This window comes from Lygodium microphyllum, chromosome 5 (genome assembly GCF_053477565.2).
Source record: "Lygodium microphyllum isolate KBCC chromosome 5, Lygodium_microphyllum_v1.1.10, whole genome shotgun sequence".
NCBI classification, from domain to species: domain Eukaryota; kingdom Viridiplantae; phylum Streptophyta; class Polypodiopsida; order Schizaeales; family Lygodiaceae; genus Lygodium; species Lygodium microphyllum.
Window position 1 is genome coordinate 21,545,464 of NC_141139.1, and position 18,873 is coordinate 21,564,336.

At 42.1% G+C, this 18,873-nt stretch overlaps 1 protein-coding gene across 2 annotated transcripts in view; it reads left to right on the top strand.

Moving 5' to 3' along the window:
* Positions 1 to 13,612, top strand: part of LOC148035586 (putative hexosyltransferase MUCI70) — a 71,909-nt gene extending 58,297 nt beyond the window's left edge. The window contains exons 7-9 of one of the 2 annotated variants that reach the window (XM_087677550.1): positions 12,008 to 12,195; positions 12,286 to 12,485; positions 12,576 to 13,612. In XM_087677550.1, coding sequence (XP_087533676.1) covers positions 12,008 to 12,195; positions 12,286 to 12,485; positions 12,576 to 12,782 — 595 coding nt within the window. In that variant the 3' untranslated portion in view covers positions 12,783 to 13,612. The remainder of the gene's footprint in view (positions 1 to 12,007; positions 12,196 to 12,285; positions 12,486 to 12,575) is intronic. The other variant, XM_087677549.1, reaches the window with a different exon arrangement.
* The last annotated feature ends 5,261 nt before the right edge of the window (positions 13,613 to 18,873 follow it).

Consider the following 18,873-nt stretch of genomic DNA (forward strand, 5'->3'; position numbering starts at 1 on the left):
CCTTGTTAGTAAAAAGATTAATTATTCCACACATTGGGTCTTGTAAGGCCTCAAAATCAGCATGGGATGTACTTGAGTGTATGTTTGCAGCACGTAACAATGCCAACATATGTGATCTCTGTAGAGAGTTGGCCAATGTGAACATGGATGAGGGCGATAGCATGACAGATCACCTTGCTTACATATAAGATTTGCGTGAGCAATTGCTCAATGTGGATGAAATCATTCAGGATGGCTGAATTGGTAATCATCACATTGAACTCTCTTTCAGAGTTGTATCTTGGTTTCCACACCTCTTTGATGTTGTCTTTGAGGGGAGAGGGGGAGGGGGGGAGGAGCAGCCCCTTACATTTGTGGAGTAGAAAGGCCTCTTGTTGCTAGAGGAACAAACTCGGAAGAATGTCACATTGTGTTCAGGAGATGTAGCTATGCTTTCCAAGTTCAAAGATAAAGAAAAAGTCAAGCAAAATGTAAAAAATCAGCAAAAGGGTGATGCTAGATAGCCATTAAATAAGGTTGTCCAAGACATAGAAAAGTCTAAAGAGAAGGGGAAAAGTCATTATTGCAAAAAGCTAGGCCACTATATTGATGAATGCCGTAAGAGATTAGCCAAAGAGAAGAAAAAAGACTCCGATTTGGCTGTCCAAGCCTGCAAATCTATTGATGATGATGCTTCAGCTAACTTTGTGGAGGAGAACTAGGCATTTCTAACTTGTAGTTATGATTCTTCAATGGTTGATTCAGCATTTAATACTGTTGAAATGCAACAAACATGGTATTTTAATAGCGGAGCTTCTAGGAAGTGTTTTTTTCCTCTTTGCATTCAGCCCTTACTGGAAAGTGTGTTATATGTGTGAATAGCAGTAGTTATGATGTTCGTGGCATTGGGACAGCCACGATTACTACTTTAGATGGTTTTGACTTCATGCTTCTAGATGTCTTGTTTGTGCCTGGCATTACAAAGAACTTGTTGTCTATCTCTGCTTTTAACAAGCATGGCTTTCAGGTCATCTTTGAGGATGACAAATGCATTCTCAGAGACATGAAGATGGATTATGCACTCAGGCTGTTTGAGACCTTGTGTAAGGGTTTGTTTTTGTTGGATACCTATGATGCACAATCTCATGATGCTCTAGCAGTCACTACTCTATCACTCGCTATACAGAATACATAGCTATGGCATGCCCGCTATGGACATATAAGCTTTGGGAGTTTGATGATCTTCAGAGGTGTCATATGTTAGATGCATTGCCTCTAGTGGAGACTCCACCTCCTCATGCATGCGAGGGATGAATTTAGGCAAGATGCAAAGATTTGCCTTCAAAAAATATGGTGTAGTGCATGCTGTCCGGAAATTACAGCTTATTCACTTTGATGTTTGTGGTTACATGAGGACACGTGCACTCGAAGGTCATCTTTACTTTGTTACATTTATTGATGACCACTCTCGGTATACATGGGTGTATGGGCTGAAAGCAAAATTTGATGTTTCTATGCATTTTAAACATCTTGTTGCAAAGCTTGAGGTTGAAACTGACTTGAAAGTGCACACATTTCGCACGGATAGAGAGGGGGAGTATATGCCTTGTGCTTTTGAGACATATTTGCTTGATCATGGCATTACGCATCAAGCCACTGTTAGAATGACGACTCCTCAACAAAATGGTGTTGCTGAAAGGAAGAATTGCAATCTTATGGAGATGACTTGTTGTATGCTCAAAAGCAAGGGGCTGCCTCATAAATTTTGGTTAGAAGGCCTTTCTGTGTGCAAATTATGTGTTGAATCGTGCACCCACTAAGGCACTAAAGACGATCACCCCGTTTGAAGCTTGGCATGGCAAGAAACCCAAGGTTGACTGCTTTCGAGTGTTTGGTTATATAGCCAATGCATACCCTAAACCCATGCACAAAGAAGGTTTTTGTCAGTAGGGATGTCATATTTGTTGAAAACGCTACATTTCCAAATGATCAGTTTCAAATGCCACCTACCCATGACATAGGTGATGTCTTTGACGGTCTCTTGCCACATTCTTTGGAGTCTGTGCCTGTTGTAAATGGCTGGACAAAGATAATATAGCAAGTTGTTGTTGCACCATATGGGCCTGAACAACAAGGTATCGATGACAGTTTACCACATGCAGTGGAAGATGCAGTGCAGCATGAAAGGGCTACCGTAAATGCAGCAAAAACAGTCCCGAGATGGCTGTTACAAACTCTCCAGGGGAGTGAAAATGCTTCTTTAGCTCAACGCACTAGAAGGGCTGCTGGATATACAGCACATGATGCAGGGGAAGCCTATTTGACTGATTTTATGGAAGTAGATGATTGTGATGAGCATCTATTTATGAGCTCACTGTTGGATGATGATGAATCTACTTCCTTAGAGGAAGCTTAACAAGATGTACATTGGATGCAGGCCATGCAGGTCCCAGGATGAGTTAGACTCTATTGCCACTGTCACGAGGACGTGAAAATTTGATGCTCTGCTTATGTTTAATTGACATTTGATTAAAGGATTAATCAAATGTGCAATTAAAAGATGCACATGTGTTGCATATGTGAGTGCAAGCTACTTTTTCACAGTCGAAGGCCGAAGGACCCTATGTAAAAGATGAGTGTCAAAGGCAAAAGTTGTAACAAGTTACACTTGTCACAAGACTGTGACAACTATTACCTTTTTGTTGATTTCTTTATTACATATTTGATTTGGTTTTTCTTTTTGGAAGGATCTCTCTTGAAATCTAAACGCCTGAGTTGTATGGCCAGTTTATGAAACGGATAGGAATGTCTAGTGAGTCAAGACTGGACAGTTAAGGTCCAGTATAAGTTTGGAAGAGACTGATGGCACTGTAGATTGACAAGCCTGGAAGAGACTTGTGAAAGTGTATATGGACAAGTGTGTTGAAGAACTAGCGTGGAAGAGACTAGTTCAAAGTGAAGATGGACAAATCTTCAAGAGATTAGTCCATGTGGGGTCATCAGTGGAAATTCACTTTCAGTTGAGCTACATTACAGATTTGGATGTAGCCATAGTCTGCAAAGATGGTCAGAAGACTAGTGGGGATGCAATGGAAGCAACTCCTAAAATTTAGGGAGTTACTATTTGTGGACCCCAGAATCTGTTCGCGTCATTATCTTCGTTTTTGTACGAGGATTAATCCTCTGGTCTGTGCCGAGGTCAAATTTTGAACCGAGGATGGAGAATTTTGGACCGAAAAGTTTAAACAGGAAAATTGTTACATGTATGCCACGTGTCACAATTTGGGCATAAATTCCCAAAAGAGAGAGAGGGCAGCACAAAAACGAGTTTCAATGAATGGGGGGCTCATTTTTGTGAAAGGGAGATGGATTGCTGCAGATGGAGAGCTCTTGAGAGCTGGTCTACCTTGTCTATGGTGCACAGAGGGTTGAGCTTGCTTCCTACTCTCTCTCTTTCTCTCCCTGACAGTATGGTTATGCTGTAGAATCAAGGGCCTTTCTTCTGATTCAGGTACAATTGTGTGGAATATGCTGATTTTGCATGAGGCAAGAACCTCCTTTCTCCAGGAACAGGAGCAGTTGTATGTTGTCCCAGCAGGGACAGGTGAGGGTGGTAACCTCACCAAGTAAGTGTTTGAAACAGCACTGAATCAGTACTGTTTTTGGACTATTCAGAGGTTAATTCAGAGCCCAATTGATGTCAGAATCAAGGGGCACTTGGCCTAGATGATGCAGGACAGTGTAGGGTACAATATGAGCTGAGAACAGGTGTCAGAACAGGTCTGAACCAGTAATTACAGTGGGTTGAACAGTATAGGGAACAGTATGAGTTGTAAACAGGTTTCAGAACAGGTCTGAACCAGTAAATACAGCAGGTTGAAATGGTCAATTCTGCACTCCAACCAGAAGATTCAGACTTGGGCAGAGTTTCCCCTCCTGGTCAACTTGATTTGGGTCATTAATTGTACTGTTATGCTGTCAAATTTCACCCAGAATAGGTGAAAGACAGCCCATTGTACTTTCTCCTTTTTAAAAATAAAGAAATACCACGAGGGGCGCCTAACTTAGGGGCCAACAGGGTGTCTGTGTGGCAACAGGAGCATTTTAGCTTCCTGTTTTTCTTCTTGATTCTGTGTCTTTAAGTTCAGGTAAAGTGGACGACTGTAAATTGGGTGAAAGCATTTATATATTTTGGTTGTACACTACCGCCCTTCCCAGTGAGCAGGCCGGTTACAACACTTGTTAGATTCTAGGTGAATTTTGGTGTCAGTTTGCCCCTAGGACCATTAATTGGCCATTAAGTGTCAGCGGTGACACTAGGGACCAGGCATTACTTAATGGATTAATGCTTGTCCAAGGGTTAATTAATGCATGGGACCACTTTGGGTTGCAAATGGCCTAGCCAATTAATTTTTGGATGGGCAACGCCAATTTTCTGGGCATGGATTAAGGGCTGAATTCATTTTTAGAATTAATTAATTCTGCAAAATTAATTGAATGGCTAGAAATTGCTGAAAATGGATTAAGAAAGCTGCCACTTGGCAAAACTTTCCCCATGCAAGTGGGGGAAAGGCTAAATAGGGCTGAAGGGGGAGGGAAATCTCGTTTTTCATTTTGGGAGCTGTTGGAAAGAGGTGTTGGATTGTTGGTGCCAGCTTTTGGGGCCATTTCCTAGCCATTGGAGACCATTTTGGTGATGGAGATTGCATATTCTTGACCTTGGGAAGCTGGCAATTGCTGCTGATGCACTTTCTCCTGAAGATCACAGTCTCTGATGCTCCTATTGTTGTTGGTGCATCCGTTTGGGGCTGGTACAGCAGGGCAGCAGCTGATTTTGATCAGTTCTTCGCGACAAATCTTAAAATTTTCTCTCTTTACAACATTCTCTCATCTCCTTCAGCCTATGCTCAGCTATTCTCAGTAATTCTTAGCCATTTGGAGGAGATTTCAGCTATTTTTGATGGGCTGATTTGTAATTTCTGCAATAAACGCAGAAATTAGGGTTTAGTAGTCACCTTGGGATGCGTGCCAGAGATTGAAGGCTGAAGGGACTGAAATCAGCAGCTGATAATTGAAGATTATCAAGGGATTTCAGGAGCCAGCCCATCCCGAATTGATTTGGGGCAGCATTTGGCTAGCCAAGGGTCAAATTGGAGAAGAAGTCTTGGGTGAATCAAGGGGCAAATGACCCAAAAGGCTTGCTGGTCATTTATGACAGTGAGAGCAATTGGTTAGCAGGAGGAGATTGAAGAATCTCAAGTTGTACTCCTTCCAATTGAATGAAAGCTAAAGAAATACCGCAAGGGGCGCCAGTTTTGGGGCCAACAGGGAGTCTACTGTCCAAGAATGTTATGGTAAAGTGTGTCTTTCATTTTATGTGCATTTATTTATTGCTGTAATTAACTCTTAAATCAGGTTATTACCACCAATTCCAAGAAAGAAGGCTGGTTTCAAGGTTCCGTTGCTGGGACACATCAAATCTCTTGATTTGGTGGGCTTGAGGCACCTGATTGCTAGCCAAAGCTTTGTGCTAGTGTTGATCTTTGTGCTCAGCTGAGAAATTACAGCAAGATGTCTTCATATAGTGGGATGCAATCAGGCAGTAATGATGCCTCTCATGATGCACATTCACATGGGAAAGAAGGAAATGCAATGCGTGATCTTGGACAAGGCACAAATCATGGACAACATGCTGAAAATGTGGCTGAAGGCCAAGATGTTGGACCCTCAATGCAGATAGAGGATGATGATCAACAAGGGGAAATGGAATTCGATGATGCATTCAAGAATCGAATGAGGGCAGCAGCCAATATCTTTGCTGAATTGGCAAAAGATTCTCAATTTACTCAGTTTTTGAACACTCCTATGAAGGACAACAAGGGCAAGAAGAGAAAATCCTCTTTTAGAACTTCGGGATAGCAAGATGCACCGAAGAACAAGCCAAAGCCTTCTCAAGATGCTCCTAAAGATACTCATGGTGAAAAGCAGTTGGTGCCAGTTGGGAAAGAAATGAAAATTCAAGTTCATGATGTAAATGCTAATCCTATGGTTTTTGGACAGCAAGGTTTACATGAGAATTTGGGGCAGCCAACTTACTTTGGTGGTAGCACAATTTTTCATGCTATGGTGGGTGAGCGACCGAATGTGGGAATGTATGGCACACTTCCCCATAACTTTCAGCAACCAATGCATGGCTTGCATAACCTAATGTACTCGGGTATGGCTCATGGAATGCATAATCCGATGTATGGTGGCATCGATATGATGCTGGTGTGCAAAATCACGCATATGGGCAAGGATCGGTACCCCGTCGTGCTTTTGGGGCTCAAGGAATAAGTGCTGGTCATGCAAATGCTCCGTTTAATGCTGGCTATCATGGAAATTGCCTCTACACTAGCGGATACACTATGCCTTTCATGTGAGCTTGTTGAGGCCTTTTTATGGTGATGTGCCTAAGGATGTATCTGCTGAAATTCAGTCAAACGTAGAGGAGCTGAATAAGATATTGGTATCTGAGCAGATTTTGGCACATAAAGATCAAAGGTCAAAGGTAAAACTTCCATAAGCTATTGGGTGAAGTTTCATAACTGTTCACGAGTGGATGCTAAATGGATGGAAGAGGATGACTTGGCAGACCATCCTCAGTTGTTGCAGCTTCACCTTGATGCCTTTCAGTTAGAGCCGACTTTGGATCGGGCTCTTTCAGGTTCAGCAAGGCAAGGGTCCAGAGTACCACCTGATACTCAAGGGGGAGACAGCACTTCCACTCCTCCAGGAATGGACTGCTCTCGTGTATAGTGGATTTCGGATGTATTCAGCATGTATCCAAGGTACTGTGCTGACAGTATGTCTGCCATGAGGTCACTATTCAGTGTACTAGTCACTGTGGTATGTATACAGATGGGTATGATTTTCAGTTAGAGCCGACTTTGGATCGGGCTCTTTCAGGTTCAGCAAGGCAAGGGTCCAGAGTACCACCTGATACTCAAGGGGGAGACAGCACTTCCACTCCTCCAGGAATGGACTGCTCTCGTGTATAGTGGATTTCGGATGTATTCAGCATGCATCCAAGGTACTGTGCTGACAGTATGTCTGCCATGAGGTCACTATTCAGTGTACTAGTCACTGTGGTATGTATGCAGATGGGTATGATTTTCACTGCAGCTCTGAAATTGTACATTTGCATCAAGTTATGATCATGAGAGACTGATTACCGAGTGCTAATTTTCAATGTATGATAATTAGTTTCAGTGATATTCAGCTGGTTCTATGGACAACAGCATGTGTACTGAATGCCATTGACAATTCAGCCATGGTTTTGGCTTGGTTTATGCTTTACTATGGTTGTGTAGTTAGCACTCTTGAGAAACAAGAGTTTGGGATGCATCCGATGAGTTTTTGGCAACAGTTTTAGTCTATTGTTGAGCTTTATGCTATGTTTATGCTGGCTGGAAATTTTCAGCAAATGGTGGGCATATGAGATAGTTAGCTAGCATTGGCCAATGTTGTGTTGACTATGATGCCTTGTGAAAATTCTAGTGCAATATTTTTTGCTTTGACACATCACAGTGTAATCAAGGACGATTGCAAGGATTTCAAGGGGGTGGTCTGTCACGAGGACGTGAAAATTTGATGCTTTGCTTATGTTTAATTGACATTTGATTAAAGGATTAATCAAGTGTGTAATTAAAAGATGCACATGTGTTGCACATGTGAGGTCCAAGCTACTTTTTCACAGTTGAAGGCTGATGGACCCTATGTAAAAGATGAGTGTCAAAGGCAAAAGTTATAACAAGTTACACTTGTTAGATTCTAGGTGAATTTTGGTGTCAGTTTGTCCCTAGAACCATTAATTGGCCATTAAGTGTCAGTGGTGCATTAATTAATGGATTAATGCTTATCTGTTAGATTCTAGGTGAATTTTGGTGTCAGTTTGCTCCTAGGACCATTAATTGGCCATTAAGTGTCAGTGGTGACACTAGGGACTAGGCATTAATTAATGGATTAATGCTTATCCAAGGGTCAATTAATGCATGGGACCACTTTGGGTTGCAAATGGCCTAGCCAATTAATTTTTGGATGGGCAAGGTCAAATTTTTGGGCATGGATTAAGGGCTGAATTAATTTTCAGAATTAATTAATTTTGAAAATTAATTGAATGGCTGAAAATTGCTGAAAATGGATTAAGAAAGCTGCCACTTGGCAAAACTTTCCCATGCAAGTGGGGTAAAGGCTAAATAGGGCTGAAGGGAGAGGGAAATCTCGTTTTTCATTTTGGGAGCTGTTGGATTGTTGGTGCCAGCTTTTGGGGCCATTTCCTAGCCATTGGAGACCATTTTGGTGATGGAGATTGCATATTCTTGACCTTGGGAAGCTGGCAATTGCTGCTGATGCACTTTCTCCTGAAGATCACAGTCTCTGATGCTCCTATTGTTGTTGGTGCATCCGTTTGGGGTTGGTACAGTAGTGCAGCAGCTGATTTTGATCAGTTCTTCGCGACAAATCTCAAAATTTTCTCTCTTTACAGCATTCTCTCATCTCCTTCAGCCTATGCTTAGCCATTCTTATCAATTCTTAGCCATTTGGAGGAGATTTCAGTCATTTTTGGTGGGCTGATTTGTATTTCTGCAATAAACCCTAATTTACATCAGAAATTAGGGTTTAGCAGTCACCTTGGGATTCGTGCTAGAGATTGAAGGCTCAACGGACTAAAATTAGCAGTTGATGATTTCAGGAGCCAGCTCATCCCAAATTGCAGCATTTGGCCAGCCAAGGGTTAAATTGGAGAAGAAGTCTGGGTGAATCAAGGGGCAAATGACCCAAAAGGCTTGCTGGTCATTTATGACAGCAAGAGCAATTGGTTAGCAGGAGGAGATTGAAGAATCTCAAGTTGTACTCCTTCCAATTGAATGAAAGCTAAAGAAATATTGCAAGGGGCGCCAGTTTTGGGGCCAACAGGGAGTCTACTGTCCAAGAATGTTATGGTAAAGTATGTATTTCATTTTATGTGCATTTATTTATTGCTGTAATTAACTCTTAAATCAGGTTATTACCACCCATTCCAAGAAGAAAGGCTGGTTTCAGCCACTAACTCTACATGGAATCTTGTGGATTTACCACTTGGCAAAAAGGCCATTGGCACAAAATGGGTTTATAAACTCAAACACAAGGTTGATGGTACCATTGACAGGTATAAAGCACGGTTGGTAGCAAAAGGCTATGCACAAAATAAGGGCATTGATTATGAAGAGACTTTTGCTCCTACATCCTGTATGAGTATGGTGAGATGTGTTATTGCTATGGTTGCAAATTATGGTTGGAAGGTACATTGGTTGGACATTAAGACAACAGTCTTGAATGGGGATTTACACGAGGATGTTTATGTGTCAATCTCCAAGGTTTGTGGTTAAGGGGAAAGAGCATATAGTATGCAAGCTAAACAAAGCTCTTTATGGTCTCAAATAGGTTCCTCGTGTATGGTACTCTAAAATTGATGCATATTTGGCTAGCAAAGTGTCCAAAAACAATCCAATTGCTCCCACTCTATACATTAAGAATGAAGGGGGGGACTTAATGATTATCATTCTTTATATAGATGACATGCTGCTCATTGGACCTAGGGAAGGAAAAATTACAGATTTCAAGAATGAATTAAAATATGCATTTGCTATGTCAGATATGGGCTATCTACGCTGTTATTTGGAGATTCAGTGACACCCAAAATCAGCATGGTATCATCATTTCACAGTCACAGTATGTGGATAAGCTGCTACATAGGTTTAATATGCAATATTACAAATCTATGTACACTTCTATATGGAGCCAGGCTTAAAGCTATCTATGCATGATGGTGAAGACAGCGAGGGTGTTGGCTGTCTTATTTATCTTTGCAACACACGCCCTGACATTCAATATGCAGTATCTCAGGTGAGTAGGTATATGCATAGCCCACGGACTATTGGCAAGCTGTTAAGTGGATCTTTACATGCATTATTCTTTCCCAAGGGGGGAGACTTGCAATTATAGGCTTACAATGATTCACATTGGATTGGTGATGTAGACACTAGGCAATCTACTAGTGGACACTGTTTCTTTCTAGGTTGTTCATGCATTTCATGGTTAAGCAAGAAACAACCTACAATGGCTACCTCGTCCTGTAGGCTAAGTACAAGGTAGCCTTCACGGCAATAGTGGAATGTGTATCGTTACACACATTGTTGGCTGATGTACATTTACCATTGGAGGGTCCTACACTCATTCATTCTTTCTGACAGTCACAATGCTATTTTAGTGGTACGAAATCTTGTGTTTCATGCTTGCACGAAACATATTGAGGTGCATTACAATTATGTGAGAGAGAGATGCTATGCAGGAGATTAGCTTGATGTATGTTCCTACACAAGAAAATGTTGCATATATTTTCATCAAAGGCACTACCTTGTGAGAAGTTTGAGGCTTTTCGCAAGTCCTTAAACTTGCTACCCTTTGATTGATCATTCTTGTACTTTACCACGTTGACATTGTAGGGGGATGTTAGAATTTGCGAATTCTATGGGTAGTGCCCAATGTTTTAGTCTTTATTTCTTTTTAGTTCTTAGTGTGGACACAACTAAAGTTGTGTCACCACTCTTAGAGTTAAGAGTTAGAGTTAGTTAACTCTAGTCGAGTTAGAGCTAGGTCTATCTTAGCCTATCTTGTACTTTTCATTCTCATTCTTTCAGTTCAGCAAGTACACTCTACTCTTTTGCTTCAACACACTCTCATTGTCTCTCTTTTCTCTCCTCCATAGCTGGCTGTCATTTTCTGACAAAAAGCAGGGCATGGTAGAAAATGATTATTTTGGATGGGTGGATCAATCAGATTCCATTCAAATGCAAATTCTTTCTTTGGAGAATGCTGATTGGTGGCTTGCCCCTCGCCTTGGCCCTTTCCAAATGTTGTATACAGTATCTCTAATGGCAATAGCTTCTTTTGTACTACTAGTGTGGAATATTCTTGCCACAGTTTTATTTTGTGCCCATTAGCTAGGAAGATCTGGTCCCTCTTGTTTGAAATTTGGAGAGTTGTCGTGGGACCTTTGTTGCGTCCCTTTGATTGGGTCTTTGGCAAGGCAAAATATCCCACTCTTGCACAGCCATATATGAAAATATTGTTTCATTTTCTTAGATTCTGGGGCTGTTGGCAAATCACTTGCAATGCCTTCATCTCTGATTCTTCCTCTGGGGTTTAAAGTCATGTCGTTAAGGGTCATCTCCATTGGCATCTGGATCTTGTTCAGCATGTTGCCTTCTTCCTCGGGAGGATTTAGTTTCTTGGCATATGGCAATTTCTTTTGCTTCTCTGCTGTGACTCTTGTACTTTTCGTGTGATTAATATAATTGCCCATTATACACACACACACACACACACACACAGAGAGAGAGAGAGAGAGAGAGAGAGAGAGAGAGAGAGGTTGTGCAGAAGCAGCACACAGGCCTGGGGGGTGTGCAGAGCTACTGCAACCTGCAGTGGTTGGCGTGCAGGCAGATGAGCAGGATCTGCAGGCAGTGATCTGCAGACAGTGTGGGCCTAGCATGTAGCATTAGTTTCTCTCTAGGATCCGGATCCATACTCGCCATGGGAGATGGGAGAGACTGCAGGGTGACTTTGAGCATATGAGAAGGAAAGATGCTTTTGTACAGGCATGGATCTCAGGCACCTTTTGCCAAGGGTCACATCTGGTGTTCATTGTATCTATGATGTACTTAAGAGTCCCTCAAAAGGCTTATTTTGTACTTTGTATTTTATGTCATGGATTCTTTCTGAGGTATTATTTATAAATTTCTTTTTGAAAAAAATAAAACAGTCATATGGATTGACTGTTTCCCTTTAGGCAATTTTTGTATCTATGGTCAAAAAAACAATTTCAGATCTTGGACCTTATGGTGGCATACATCAAATTAGTTAATTTAGTTTTTGGCACAGGATCATATTGGAATTCTTTGTTGTACCTATGATGCGAAACACAGGTGCATTTTTTTACTTTCAGATTTCTGTGGAGAAAAAATGTGACATTTGCAATATCTCAACACTACAAGCGCTTGGATATTTTTGAGGAAGCAGAAGCAAACAAGGCTGCTGGAAAATATAATCATGCTTCCATTGATGCACAAATTGAGTTCTATCAGAAGGAAGGAATTCAACATTATGATGCTTTGAAGTCACCTTTTCGTAGTGGTTTGTATGCTCAAGACCTTCCCAAAAGAAGACAGCAAAGTGTTTGGTTGATTTCTGGAAACGTTTAAAAAGAAAGATGCTTATTTGCAGATGTCCCTGAAGGATGTGTTATCATCAGAGAGCATACACCAATAACAAATCTGTTCACCTGCCTTTGGTTCAATGAAGTAGATAGATTCACCTCAAGGGATCAGCTGAGTTTTGCAATTGTACGGGATAAGTTACTGAAAGTGATTCCATTGACATTAAGCATGTTTCTTGACTGTGAGAGGAGAAACTTTGTAGTGCAGGTAAGCAGTTCGTTTAATTGTCTGCACGAGTTTTGACATATATTCAGCAATATGATGCTAGACACATCCTCATTCATGTTGCATAAGCAGGGTTATCATAGAGAGCTATTAGAGCAAAAGCAATCAACTGTGGCAACAACTATTGCGCATGCCAACAATACAGCAGGAAAAGCTTTATCAGATGGAGTTGCCCCAAAAACCCTTCCAAAACAGCTGGTTATGACACTGCAGCATGCTAGACACAGACGCATGCCTAAAAAGGGAACTGGAAAGCGGAAGCAAGGATCCAGTGCCTAGAAGGGGAAGTGAATTTACTTTGATGGTTGATGTATCTGTTTGAGAAATCTCAACTTGGAGCAGAGCTGGTGATTCTTGGAATCAGATCTCTTTGATCACCTTGTGCAAAGCAGCACGTCCTGGATTGAGAGTTTTTATGAGCCCTTCAGTCCTAGTATGCCATGTCAACTCTTGGGTTTCTTCTCATTCTCTACACCAAATGCAGATGACAAGCTGTGGTCAATCCATAGTGATACACTTGGTGCAATCAAGTTGAAAATTTCTCTGGCAAGCAACAATCAGAGAACTTGCTGTATCATATGGAATGAAGCAGAATAAGATGGGCCATGATTGGTGCAGTCTAGTTCTGTGGTCCTGTGTCACTAAAGTCTCACATTGGTTCTTGGTTTTCAGCTCCAAGATTCTCCCTCATCTCCTAGGCAATGATTTTCAGATTCTTTCAATGTGGAAGCTCCTAATGCGTTTGGACACTGCATCAGCCAGTATTGCAATGTTTTATAGTAGCAGCAGCTGTAAGACAGTTTGAAACCCTACTCTACTGTCATCATGTTTAATCCCTTAACCATTTGTTGATAGTGATTATTTGGATGCTGCAGTTATTTGTGTGCAGTGTGCATATCATTAGCTACATTCAGTTTGATTGACGTTTCTCTCTTGTAAATCCTGTTTTAAATGAAAAATGGACATACCTTTTTGGGTTGTTATAATCTCTTTACCGAGGTTGTACCTCCACATCATGCCAGCCATAGAAATTTGGTCCCTATATGAGGTCAAGGGGTGATTGCCTCATGAATATAAAACAACAAGAGATATGCCATTTTGTTCCAACTTATGTATGTTTGCATTTGAACTTCATGGTACTTTCATGCAACTCATTATAGAGATGGCCCCTTGCACTATTTGCACAAGTACCTATTTACCAATGGTGTTTGTGGTGCATTTGGTTCTTGCTTTCAAGATAATTTTGAATACAAGTACATTGTATTCAGCCGTACTCACCAATGTTGGATATTGTGGTATGTGCATGTATTGTGTGTTGGGTCTTTTATCTTTTCAGCCTCTCTTTTCTCCATGGTTCTTTACAACAACCATGCTATGCTTGTGCTTCATTTTCCCTCAATTGATGCCTTCCTACCCATCCACATTGCTCCTACACTGTGGTGGTCCTCCAGGCTTCATCTCTTGCCAATTGGTTGGAGGTTGACCACCATTCCATACATTGAAGTGTCCATCCAAGTAGCTCTCACAAACAACCTAGCCAAGGTTACATTAGTAGTACCCCCCTTGGAAAGGGATGCTTTATGCTTTAGGGCTTAGTTAAATGCCATCTAGTAGGTGCTTGCGGTGTCAACCACAAAACCACTTTGACATTAAGCATAGTGGGATTTATTTTGAAATATGGATTTGAGGGCAAGGACAATGTCTTACTTGGAGATGGCATCACCATCATCATCCTCTTAGGCCTCGAGTATTTCACACTGAATCTACTCAAGGTTTACAACATGTTTAGTTATGCAATTGGGAGGAATAGGATCTTTGTTGATGTAGTTTTTGAGAGCTCTTCGCAATAAATGATCAGGATCATTATCTCAAGTGCTTGTATTGATGCCCTTAGGCTATCATGGCTCCCTCTATTTTGGTATGTCGGGTTACGACCATGCTCGACAGCTTGGACATGTGTAGAGCTCCTATTGTTTTAGAAGTTCGACCATTCGAGGCAGACCAAATCTCTTAGTCTCTCATCTCTCTCATCTAATGGCTACTCTCATAGGCAGCAAAAGCAACCAATGAGACTAAGTTTGTACTAGACACACATGGAGCTCACTCATTGTTGTAGTCTCAGTAAGCCAAGGCGGTCTCACAATCAAGTTGCACTGCCTTTTCTTGCAAGCTCTCAAATTGAATGTGTAGTCCACCACTTGCCTCTTGTGGCTGTCAAGTGAAGCATGTTGAGGTAAAAGGTGGAGGATTGCTAAGTGCTTTATGACCCATCCCTCAGACTTCCCTTGCAACCCTCTCGTTCACTCTCTTTCTCTTTCACTCCCTTTCTCAATGACACACTCGAATGATCTCTTTCATGAACTTTTTGGCTTTTATATATAGGTTTAGAGGGCTCCAGCTTCTTTTGCTGCTTGGGTGCTTAGGCCATTCTATTGTCCATCCTGACCTTGCATTTACAAGTGGATATTAAAGCTAAGTGGGACTCTTCTTTTGTAAAGATTATTATAACTTGCACAGGAGTGAGCCCGATGCTCCAATTACATTGGTTAGCCCTTGATGTTACCAGAACTTGGCACTATTGTAAAATATACTAATGTTTGAGCGTTGATTTCTTTCCCATTTCTTGTTGTGTGATGGAGTTAACATTACCCCCTTGTAGAGGAGTGCTAGTCCCATGGCACTGCTATGGGGATGGTTTGGTGGGGCGTATTACATTGGAAAAGAGCGTATAGGGACGATTGTTGTGTTGTTGGAGTGGGGGAGTAGTGACTGATGTTGGAAGTGTGAGATTGCTTGGAGTTGGGGTGAGACGCAAGGTGTATGGCACATGGGTGTGTGTGGATGATGCTAGGTCATTGATGTTGATGGGTCTCGTGTCATGTTTGCTATTCCTGTAGATTTGTTGGTGCTCTCCCTAAGGGGTGTGTTGACCTTACTAGTGTTGTGGATGGTGTACATGTTGTTGCAATTAGGAGCTAGATCGAATTTCAAGTAAACTTAGAATGGTGTCTCACAGTCGAGGATCTAGTTGTTGCACTGTAGGGGGTGTAGTGTGATGTTCAGGGGGATAGGTCTACTAGGTGATCTGGGATGTCCTACCCTTGATGAGCCTTGAATCTGTGCTGTGGGGAAAAGAGTGGGGGTTCACATTGTGCTTTGAGGCCCAAGGGCCCTTAGGTGTGGTATGCTTGTGTGAACTCTTTCTCTTTTGGAAGGGGATCAATATGCTTCACTCCTCAAGTAGTGGTCGGAGTGTTCTAGTTAGGTAGCCATTGCTCAGGAGGTACTTCTTTGTGTCTAGCTTTAAGTGGAGACATGATTCTGGATAAAATGGGTGGGTGCACATGGTAAACACGATGACCATATCTTCTAGGATACTCATGAAATATGTGGGTAGGAGTAAGGGACGGAGATGTAGCTGCACCATGGTAACTATGTCTATTCTCGCATTCGCATCAAAGAAGAGGGGTGGCAGCCTCTCTTCATATAGGATGGGCGGCGTCGTACCAGCATAGTGAGCACCTTCAAGTAATTGCAAGTGGTGATGAAAGCCTCGTTAGGACAGTTGTTGAATGTCCATACAAACACCCTGAATGAGGGAACCAAGTCCCTTGGTTGGAAATTGTATGCCTTCTCAAACATCGATGCCTGGACATTAGGAGCTTTGGGGGGAAATTATACTAGCCATGCTCTTCTTTGTGGTATTGGAGGTGCTTGCGAAGATAGGTGTAGTATGTGGGTTTAACTTGCTTGGATGTACCTACATAATGATAGGTATTCCAAGCAATTCCATCATTTTCAAGAATGGGATAACACCATTCCGGCTACCCTGGGAATGCCTCTCAAGGTCATTGGTTAACACAATGGTTGCTCCTTCGTGTACATGTGAGCTTGCATTTTCTATGAAGAGCTTCTACATCTTGTTGATCCAACCATAGTTGAGCGATTCTCTCTCCTACTCTAATGAGTAGGTGCACTGTCCTCAAGGAGAGGGGATTTCTATACTTACATCTTCATATACCTTGAACTTAAATTTTATTGTCTCTCAGTTCTTGTCTCTCTTCATACCTATATGCATGTTCTTTTAGGATCTCACTTTGCTCTTTCATCACTTCGATATTTAGGGAGACATTCTGTACCCTTTGTGGTTGTGCTTTCCATACTCTCTTCATCCTGTCATAAGTGGCTTGCTATTCCAGGGTGGCTTTTGTGTCTTGTTGCCAATTGAAGGTTGCATGAATCATCCCTTCTCGTGGAGCATCATATTCTAGAAGCTTAGGCTAGTCCTCTGTAGGTGTTATCACTAAGGATGGGTTCCCTGCTACCTCTATAGGCTGCGGGTGATCTTCACCAAAGGAGGCAAGCGCCCAAAATCCCTTGTCCTTCAGTTTTTCATCACTATAGTTTGCATGGTGAAGTTGCGCCACTAATTTCTCCCTTGTAGGCTCATAAGTCATTAGCTTCAATTCTGTCCCAAAGTCAATCTTTTCGAGAGCCAATGGTAGAACTGTGGGTTATATCAATGCTGTGTAATGATCCATGTCATGTGGGTATACACTAACACACACTATTTACGTTAGGACATTTGTTAGGAAGTCTCTGGAGTCCATTCTATAGGTGATGTGAAGCTCCTTCTCATTGAGAATTCTATGGAGGTAGGGGTGGAATAGGACATTCTCCTCAAGTGGTTGGTTGCGGGTTGTTCCAAGAACGCGGAATGAGGTAGAGGCAACACAAGTTGGATCATATTCCGATGTCTTAGCGGCATGGTGTTGCTCAGTATTGGTCATGATTGGGCACCTAGTGCGCTCCCACTAGGCTAATAGCATGAATCACTTTTGTAGAAATCAAGGGTCGAATGCAGCTAGTCGACCTAGGCGTGCGAGGTTATCAAGAGTGGTCACTACATAGCTATTCTTGAAGGATGTGATGAGGCGGTCCTTGATCTTTTTCATATGAAATTTGCATGGTGATCCGCTCGTTAGTGATTAAGGGGGTTATTTGTGAAAATAAATTCTAATTTTTTTAACGAGCAGGGTAGGGAAGCAATGGCTTGAGCCGTGGTCTCATCCAAGAGACCAAAGTCTAGCTTGTCATAATTGAAGGCAAATATGGTGAAGGTGTTATCAAAGTTTTGAATGCACGAGATTATGTCTTCACCTGTGTTAGATGCCAAGTTAGGGGCAAGTTCTAGAATGGACGACCACTTGTAGGAAGGTTTTAACTCGGGCAAAGGAGTTGGCTTTGTTTTAACATGACAGGGTATGTTGGGCAAGTTGCCAGTTTGAGTTGCAATAGTGGCATCGTTAGAGATGGTTTGGGAAATCTATGGTTGTCGCTTGACTAGCATCGAGGGGATGGTGTTAGTCATATGAGTTGTATCTTCCTTGTTGGCCTTTTGTGGAGGTAGTGAGCCATGTGGATTGTGTGATGGCGCAAGGTCTCTTGTGCGGCCCATTTGGCTAGTGTGAGTAGAAGAGGACTCCGACCGTGGGTCTTCTATTAGGCTTTGTTGATTCTTGGGCTTAGGCTGGTATTGGGCCCAAAGGGTAAGGGAGACATTTTGCGCCTATAGATTAGTTGGGGTTTAGTAGCCTTGAGTGGGTTACGATCTTTAGTCGGTTTGCATGAGCAGGGGTGGAGTGGGTTGGTTTTGGGATGTAGCGACGTGAGAGTTTGGGCAACCAAATCCACCCCCAAGAGTTTTCGTCATACTAGGCTTGTGCCTGCAACAAGCGTTTGGAGACCCATCTAGTTCGGTTATGGTTATGATGTGGACATCTCTTGCGTATGGGATGCCTCTTGGGGGTTTATGGCCGTTGTACATAAGATTGGTCTGCAACCTTGCGGTTTGTTTTTGGGATCCACTTTTATGGTTTGGTTTGGTTCTTTTTTGTGGAGGTTGTGTCAAATAAGGGTTTCGTCAGTGGCTATGTGCCCTTGTTGCAAGTCGTGCTGATCCATATGTTGGGTAATTCCAGATGTATATATTGAGTTTCAAAGTCAACTAGACACTTGGTTTGTCGTTTAAATGGACATCCCAATAACATCTCATTCTGTGCCTCTTCCCTGTTAGACAACACATAGAAGATAGTTGGCAAGCTTTCGGTCTCGATAGTCAAGATCACTTGGCATTTCCCTAGCAATGCGTAAGGCATGTCTCTATATGGGGTTACCTTGGCAGTAGTTGAAACTAGCGTGGGTTAACCCAAACTGGCCCAGTCATTGTAGGTCATGACATTACATCTTGTGCCTTCATTGATGATGGCATCAATTGTATGTTCTTTTCTAACCGTTAACTTGACCTTCAAATAAGCTGTTGGAATAGGTTCCTTGTCTTTAGGGTTGAGTTCAATAATTGTGACAGCAT